This window comes from Taudactylus pleione, unplaced genomic scaffold (genome assembly GCF_031769625.1).
Source record: "Taudactylus pleione unplaced genomic scaffold, aTauple2 ptg000320l, whole genome shotgun sequence".
NCBI lineage: Eukaryota > Metazoa > Chordata > Amphibia > Anura > Myobatrachidae > Taudactylus > Taudactylus pleione.
In genome coordinates, this window is record NW_028284721.1 from 1,262,516 (window position 1) to 1,270,614 (window position 8,099).

Consider the following 8,099-nt stretch of genomic DNA (forward strand, 5'->3'; position numbering starts at 1 on the left):
TCTAGTGATGGTTTAGGTTTCTTGTTTGGTTGTTGACTTTGTGATAATATTGCTGTTGTGATGGATGACTGCTGTGAAGCTATGATGTAGGTTTCCGTGTTGCTTGTTGTCTGGTGATGATATTGCTGTTGTGGTGGATGACTGTTGGTTTTTCAGTTATGGTATAGGTTTCCTGGTTGGTTGTTACCTAGTTGTTATATTTCTCTAGTGAGTGATTGATGGTTGTGCAGTGATGGTGTAGATTTTCTGGTTGATTGTTGCTTGGCTGGTGATTTAATGGCTATATTGAAAGACTGACTGTCAAAGTGCAGTAATGGTATAGGTTTCCTTTTTTGGTTGCTAGGGATGTGACCTAGTGGCATTTTAGGGGCTTGACCAGCACTCCCAGAAATGCTGGGCTGCCCCCGGACAAGCGAGAACAAAAGCTAAAAAGTTTTCATGCTGTAAGCATCATGTACCCAGCATAGTAGCAGCACAGTAAGTGCAGGATACGTATGCCCAGGGATGGTGCTGCACTGTACATGTATCAGTTATGATAGTTTTATTGGTTGTTTGGTAATATTGCTGTCGTGGATGACTGTTGGTTTTGCAGTGATGGTGTATATTTCCTTGTTGGCTGTGGCCTGGTGATTCAATTACTGTAGTGTTGTGCAGTGATGGTGTAGGCTTCCTAGTTAGTTGTTGCCTGGTGATTAGATCACTGTAGTTTGCGACTGTTGGTTCTGGTGTAGGCTTCCTGGTTGTCTGGTGGTGGTGATGCTGCAGTGAATGGCTGTTTGGGGTCTGTAGTATGGAATTATACACGATTAAGGTCATCATGTAATTTCCCTCTTCATGTACTAACCTTATTTACATCTAACTGTCTCTTTCTCTCTGCCTTGCGCTGTCGGGTTTGCAGGCATCGTTCAGCCAAAGCTGGATCTATTCAGTTGCGTTTGGTAGAAGTTGGGGGTGGGAAGGGTGGTGGCCACTTGCACTCCTTGTCTTGCGTGTCTGGGCTTCCAGAACCTCACCTACCCTTAACCTCTTGTCATTCACCTTCCAGAAAACAGACCCTCTGACAGCTTTGGAATTAACATCCAGTTTGACACCACAACTCAGCTGTTTTCTATCCCTCTATGTGGTTGGCACTCTCCGTCTTCTGTGTGTTGCGTGTTCGGGTGCATGTGCCTCCTCACGCCTGCCCTCCAGATACACTCAGCCACTTACTCACTTTTCCCTATTCACTTGCAGATTAAGAAAGCTGAGATGGACCGAAAAACTATGGACTGGGAAATAGTTGAACTCACCAACAAACTTCTGGATGCAAAAACCGCCATCAACAAACTGGAAGAGTTAAATGTAAATTGTGTAATATTCAGGTTACGGGGAGTTGAGACTGAGATCTATTCATAGGAGCTGAAACATGTAACGTGTAAATGGGAGACCATAATGGAGATAGAGTTTTCGTTTCTCCAGTCCCGGGATATGAATATAATTAAATCACAGAAGGCAGTCTTTGTGGGTTTTACACATAATGTAAAACCCACTGATTGTTACTGTCATGTGACGCAGCGCCCGTTACTAACGGCAATTTCCACCCTTTTACAGGAGCGATATCGACAAGACTGTAATCTCGCTGTTCAGCTGCTGAAATGCAACAAGTCCCATTTCAGGAACCACAAATTTGCAGATGTGAGTATCTGACTTGCAGTGTAGTTATCCAGTGTTACTTGCAGTGTAGGTCTGTAGATATCTCCTTAGTTTGTTATGTAGAGGTCTGTAGGTCATCCCGCAGTGTAGATATCTCCTTACAGTATGAGTTATGTAGAGGTCTGTAGGCCATCCTGCAGTGTAGGTATATCCTTGCAGTGTGTTATGTAGAGGTCTGTAGGTCATCCTGCAGTGTAGATATCTCCTTGCAGTGTGTTATGTAGAGGTCAATAGGCCATACCGCAGTGTAGCTATCTCCTTACAGTATGTGTTATGTAGAGGTCTTTAGGCCATCCCGCAGTGTAGATATCTCCTTACAGTATGAGTTATGTAGAGGTCTTTAGGCCATCCTGCAGTGTAGATATATCCTTGCAGTGTGTTATGTAGAGGTCTGTAGGCCATCCCGCAGTGTAGATATCGTCTTACAGTATGTATTATGTAGAGGTCTGTAGGCCATCCCGCAGTGTAGATATCTCCTTACAGTATGAGTTATGTAGAGGTCTATAGGCCATCCTGCAGTGTAGCTATCTCCTTGCAGTGTTTTATGTAGATTTCTGTAGGCCATCTTGCAGGGTAGATATCGTCTTGCAGTGTGTTATGTAGAGGTCTTCTAGGCCCTCCTGCAGTGTAGGTATCTTCTTGCAGTTTGAGTTGTAAAGAGGTCTTTTGCAGTGAGATGTAATTATATCTAGGCTCTTCATCATCCTATACAATACAAATTCTAAAAGGAAGCTTCCATAATATTTGTTAGTGAATTCCAGGGGGCGGTGAGCAGTGTCAACACATAAGGAAGCATCTGTGTTTGCAGGTTCAGTTGTAGAGTGACATTGCTGACATGTCCACCTTTCCTTCTTATTGCAGTTACCATACAAGTTACAGGACATGGTTAGTAAACATCTACAGAGCTCAGCTTCTTCTCCAGGTTCTGGGCAAGACACTCCTCCACCTGGCCTCTCTCATTCGGACGTAGTACCCACATCGGTCATTGCCCGTGTTCTGGAAAAGCCAGAATCTCTTATCCTTAATTCAGCCACATCCAGCAGCGGCAGTGGCCCAACTGCTGAAGATTTCTTTGTGCATGTAGACATGAGCTGCCCTGGGCAGCAACAAAATGGTGTCCTCCAACAACAGGGGAGCTTGGACAGTACGACTGAAGAACCTCCAGCCTTTGAGAAATTAAGCCCGTACCCTACTCCTCCACCTCCCCACACTATGTTCCCAGGCCGCAAGGTCATAGAGTTCTCTGATGAGAAGGTACAGATCCCCAAAAACAGTCCACTGCCCAATTGTACCTATGCCACGCGGCAAGCCATTTCTCTCAGCCTAGTGCAGGGTGAGGAGGGGAGCCCAAACAGACATCGCACCGTACCAAACAGCCCAGCCTCCTCTGGCAGTTACCCACAACGAGCGCGAAGCGCTGACAATCCCACACGGTCTCCGTTGAGTAGTGCGGCACCCAGTTCTGCTAGCTCAGAGGAGGACATGTTGGCAAACTGGCAGAGGATGTTTGTAGAGAAAGCTGCACCCAGCACAGATGGGTCTTTGGCACACCGTACTTCCTTCAGCCGGGACACTGCACTGGAACTGCAACAGAGGTTCAGCCGTTCCATGCAGGAACTGAGCCGTGTAGCACAGGCCTTTTCCGAACAGGAGACCGCTAGAAACAGCTGGATGAGCAGCCGGGAGTCCAGCTTCGATGCAGAAAGCACTGGGACAAAAAGAGGTCACTTACCTAATGAGTATGGAAAGGAGTTCTCCAAGGAGGAGGCTGAAGACCTCCTGTCTGGGACTATGGAAGAAGAGGAGGAGACAGAAGAGCCACAAGTTCTTTCGGAGGCAATAGAGGAGGATATTGAGCTAGAAGATCATATTCATGAGACTCGCATAGAACAGGAGGTGGAGACTTTTAGGGAGAAACCTCCTAGTGGCCGGCCACACCGCAGCCCAAAAAGAATGGGCGTACATCATCTGCACCGGAAGGATAGCCTGACCCGAGCACAGGAGCAGGGTAACCTACTAAACTAGATGAAGAATTGTGTTGTCAATGTATGTGGAATGGAAGATTATGGGCTGCATCCAGAACGTACTGTATATGCAGATATCAGTGTCTGAGGCTTCACTGCCTTCTTGGCTGGCTAAATTCCCTTTTATGTCTGCAGCCCTGACGAGTGCACTACAGGAGGTGGGTTACAATCCATCCCAGAAAGTGCATCTGCCCCCAGCAGTTAAGGGAGGATTTTTGTCTGTTTAGTAGACTAAAAATAAACCAAAAGGCTGATAAATACTATATTTATTAATTTCCCAATCTAACCTCCTCATCTGGCTTCTGTGAGGACTGTATATCTGACCAGAGATGGCTGGAGAAATGGCAGAGGGCAGGCAGGATCGGGGATGAATGGTTTCTGGTGTGGCCAGAGTTGTTGGAATGTGTGGATGATTTGAGGACTGTAGGTTGTATTGGGCAAAGGGAATAGTGAAGATGGGGGAAAGGTCTGCAACTGGGCAGAGCAAGTAGTGAGGTTGGAAGAAGGTCTGGCATCAGGCAGAGGGCGAAGGGAAGTTAGGGAAAGGTCTTGGGTCAGATAGAGGGTGTAGTCAGGATAGGGAGAGGTTGGGCAAAGAAGCAGTATAGGGAGAGGTCTGGAGTCGGGCAGAGGGAGTAGTGAGGATAGGGAGAGGTCAGGCAGAGGGAACTGAGGATAGGAAGAGGTCCGGAGTCGGGCAGAGGGAACAGTGAGGATAGGGAGAAGTCTGGCAAAATGAGAAGTGAGGATATGGAGAGGTTGGGCAGAGGGAGCAGTGAGGTTAGGGAGAGATCTGGCAAAGGGAGAAGTGAAAATAGGGAGAGATCTGGGGTCGAGCAGAGGGAGTAGTGAGGATAGGGGTCGAGCAGAGGGAGTAGTGAGGATAGGGAGAGGTCTGGGGTCGAGCAGAGTGAGTAGTGAGGCTACGGAGAGGTCTGGCAAAATGAGAAGTGAGGATAGGGAGAGGTCGGGCAGAGGGAGAAGTGAGGATAGGGAGAGGTCGGGCAGAGGCAGTGAGGCTAGGGAGAGGTCGGGCAGAGGGAGAGATCTGGAGTTGGGCAGAGGGAGTAGTGAGGATAGGGAGAGGTCTGGGATCGGGCAGAGGGAGTAGTGAGGCTAGGGGGAGGTCGGGCAGAGGGAGAAGTGAGAATAGGGAGAGATCTGGAGTTGGGCAGAGGGAGTAGTGAGGATAGGGAGAGGTCTGGGATCGGGCAGAGGGAGTAGTGAGGATAGGGAGAGGTCTGGGGTTGGGCAGAGGGAGTAGTGAGGTTAGGGAGATCTGGATTTGGGCAGAGGGAGTATTGAGGATAGGGAGAGGTCTGGGGTCGGGCAGAGGCATTAGTGAGGCTATGGAGAGGTCAGGCAGAGGGGGGATAGGAGAGTGTCAGGAAGAGGCAGTGAGGCTAGGGGGAGGTCGGGCAGAGGGAGTAGTGAGGATAGGGAGAGGTTGGGCAGAGGGAGCAGTGAGTATAGGGAGAGGTCTGGAGTTTGGCAGAGGGAGCAGTGAGTATAGGGAGAGGTCTGGAGTTGGCCAGAGGGAGTAGTGAGGATAGGGAGAGGTCGGGCAGAGGCAGTAGTGGGGCTGGGGAGAGGTCGGGCAGAGGGATCAGTGAGTGTAGGGAGAGATCTGGAGTCAGGCAGTGGAATGCAGAAGCAGAGAATTAGATAATTGGTGGATGAGGATGACATTTAGAAATTGAAGAGATAAACGGGTGGCATTATTATATCAGGCAGAGGGAGACCTACAGAATTGGAGGATTGTTTGATTTAAGCAGGGGGTGCAGTGGATTAAGTGGTTGAAAATAGGAAGCTGAAAGATGGTGAAGGGTACAGTATCAGGCGGAGGGAGGAGCTGAAAAGTTGAGGAGGGTACAGTATTGTTCAATGGGAGCTGCTCAGAAGGGCAGGTATAGTATTGGAAAGAGGCGGAGCTTTGAAGTGGGGGCAAGTACACAAAAAGAGGAGCTGAGTAGTGGAGCCGGATATAGTATTGGCCTGAGGGATGAGCAGAGAATTTGGGCCAGATACAATTTTGGCCAGTATCGGGCAGAGGGAGGAGCTGAGAAGTGGGGCTGGATATAGTATCGGGCAGAGGGAGGAGCTGAGAAGTGGGGCTGGATATAGTATCGGGAAGACTGTCTCTGCTTTGCCATGGCAGACCGCTTGTTCCGGCCTGCCCTCTGTGCGAGGATTCCAGGATTATGCAATTAGTTAATTGTTGGAGAGATTCAATAACAATTCCCAATTCCCCTCGAATTCCGGCAATAGGTCACCCCCCTCTTCCTGGTTTCTAATGCTTTGGAGCTGGCATGGACCTGATTGACACTGACCTCTGAGAGCAGAAGTTAGTCAGTTAACCCTTCTCTGACAGCACAGTGGCGGGAGCTTGTATTTTTTGTGGTTTGTTTGATCATTGATATATATTTTTTTTGTCTTTGTTGTGGTAAATTCCTGCCAGTAACATTTCAGTGGCGCCCTCTTAGGCCCACACAATGGACCCAGAGCCCACTTAACCTCTGTCACACCCACTCGTCTGTCCGCGTCTCTCTGCTGTTCTGGTTTAAAAGACTATATGGTATCTGCTCATACTGAGTATTTTTTCTCATTGATCTATAAATATATCTATTTTTGTACCCAGCACAGTATTACCTGTTACTAAGTTTCTGACACCCCCCCTATCCTCTTGATTTTCAGACTGTTAATCTTACTTTTAGATTTTATTTACTGACATTTTTTCAGAGCTGATGTCTATTTTCCAATGCAAAATAAACTATTTTAAAAGTAATATGGTAGAAGTCTGCTTGATGCTTGAGTTCGGCCAATAAAACATACCAATTGTCTGAGTGAGCTCTATAGATCCTGTTAAACAATAGTCACATCGCATACAAGGAAATCTCATCTTATTGGGGGTATGAATTGCGTCTATATTATGACACAATTCTGTATAATTTTTACATGTTTCTGCATACACAGTGTTCATTCTAGCACCCTGCACCTGTCACAATCCGTCCTGCCTGGGGTGTCGCTCTCTGCTCTTGTGCTTCTAGCACACTCAGTTAATGCCACAAACTTTTGACGTACAGACCTGAGTGTGCTAGAAGCACCAGAGCATACAGTGACACCCCCCAGGCAGGAAAGAGGAACTGCACGGATTGTGACCGATGCAGGGTGCTAGAATGAACACAACACTCCGCACAACACTGGGAGGGATGAGTTATTAGTCTCACCCTTTCCTATAGGAAAGTGGTTTGGCACTGCATATAGTTCAAGTATCACTGCCTATAATTCAGGTATCGCATAATAAAGATATGTTGCATTGTTATCTTCATATAGGGGTCAATTCAATTAGCAGCAAGGGGGGGGGGGCTAGTTGCCGGTGCAGTGGGTCAGCATCAGTCAGTCATCTCGGAGCTACGATATATGCGATGCCTCGTGGCTAATTGAATCGACCCCACAGAGTGAGCAAGGGATGGAACTCCTTTCCACCCAAACATGAGGATTTTCAGCCTTAATGATGATATGTCACAGTGCCTGGATTATTGCATCATTGTGCCTGTCCCACAGGTTACTGTCACTCCCCAGTGGGTGCTATATTAGCGCTGAGGCCACAAAACCACTTGCAGACCACTCTTGGCTGTACAATTAGACTGAAAATGAACTTACATCCGATGCTGGCACTGCATGTAATTACAAGTTGGCAGCAATGTACTGTTTACTGAGACACCATAATTTGTCACAGAACAATAAAATATTTGCAACCTCAGAAGAATTCAAATTGTGATGTGGATTTTAAAAATTCAATTGGTGAGTTTTTGTGGTCATGAAATGTAATTTTTTTAATTTCTCCACAGTCCACAGGCAGAGACCATGTGTATAAGGTGGAGTGTGAGGAGCCCGGGCACCAACTAGTTAAGTTTCTTCTCCCAGCAGCCCCGACTCTCCCCCTCCTTTTTTTCTCCCCACTCCCCCCACCCTGTACCCCAGCCTCTGGCAGGCCAGTTTCAGTTGGTGCCCTGCAGGTGCAAGGCACATGTTTAGAGACTTTCATCTATTTTTTTTTCCTGAGTGGGCAGTGCTAGGAATCCTATAGGACGCCCGCACTGCCGCTCCACCGACCCCCTGTGCCAGTGGCTGCAGCACTGGCGAGCGGTTCAGTGACTTCGGCTGGTCCCCCAGCACACACAAGGGTCCTGCAGCCGGACGCCGGGGGGAGCACGGACGATGCTCAAAGGTAAAAGTGGCTCCCTGCTTACAGAGAGCTGTGCTGCAGCGGTTGTTACCACCGGTGTGGCAGACCACTGGCAGCGGTCGCCCAGGCAGCGGCTGTTACGCCGGTGTGGGAGACCATCAGCGGCGCTGACAGCTGTCACCCAGGCCACCTGG

At 48.3% G+C, this 8,099-nt stretch overlaps 1 protein-coding gene across 4 annotated transcripts in view; it reads left to right on the forward strand.

Annotated features, from left to right (window-relative positions):
• Positions 1–6,501, forward strand: part of TJAP1 (tight junction associated protein 1) — a 34,655-nt gene extending 28,154 nt beyond the window's left edge. For all 4 annotated transcript variants that reach the window (XM_088442994.1, XM_088442995.1, XM_088442997.1 and 1 more), the window contains 3 exons: positions 1,234–1,341; positions 1,591–1,674; positions 2,554–6,501. In XM_088442994.1, the coding sequence (XP_088299120.1) occupies positions 1,234–1,341; positions 1,591–1,674; positions 2,554–3,717 (1,356 nt within the window). In that variant the 3' untranslated portion in view covers positions 3,718–6,501. The remainder of the gene's footprint in view (positions 1–1,233; positions 1,342–1,590; positions 1,675–2,553) is intronic.
• Positions 6,502–8,099: the final 1,598 nt, after the last annotated feature.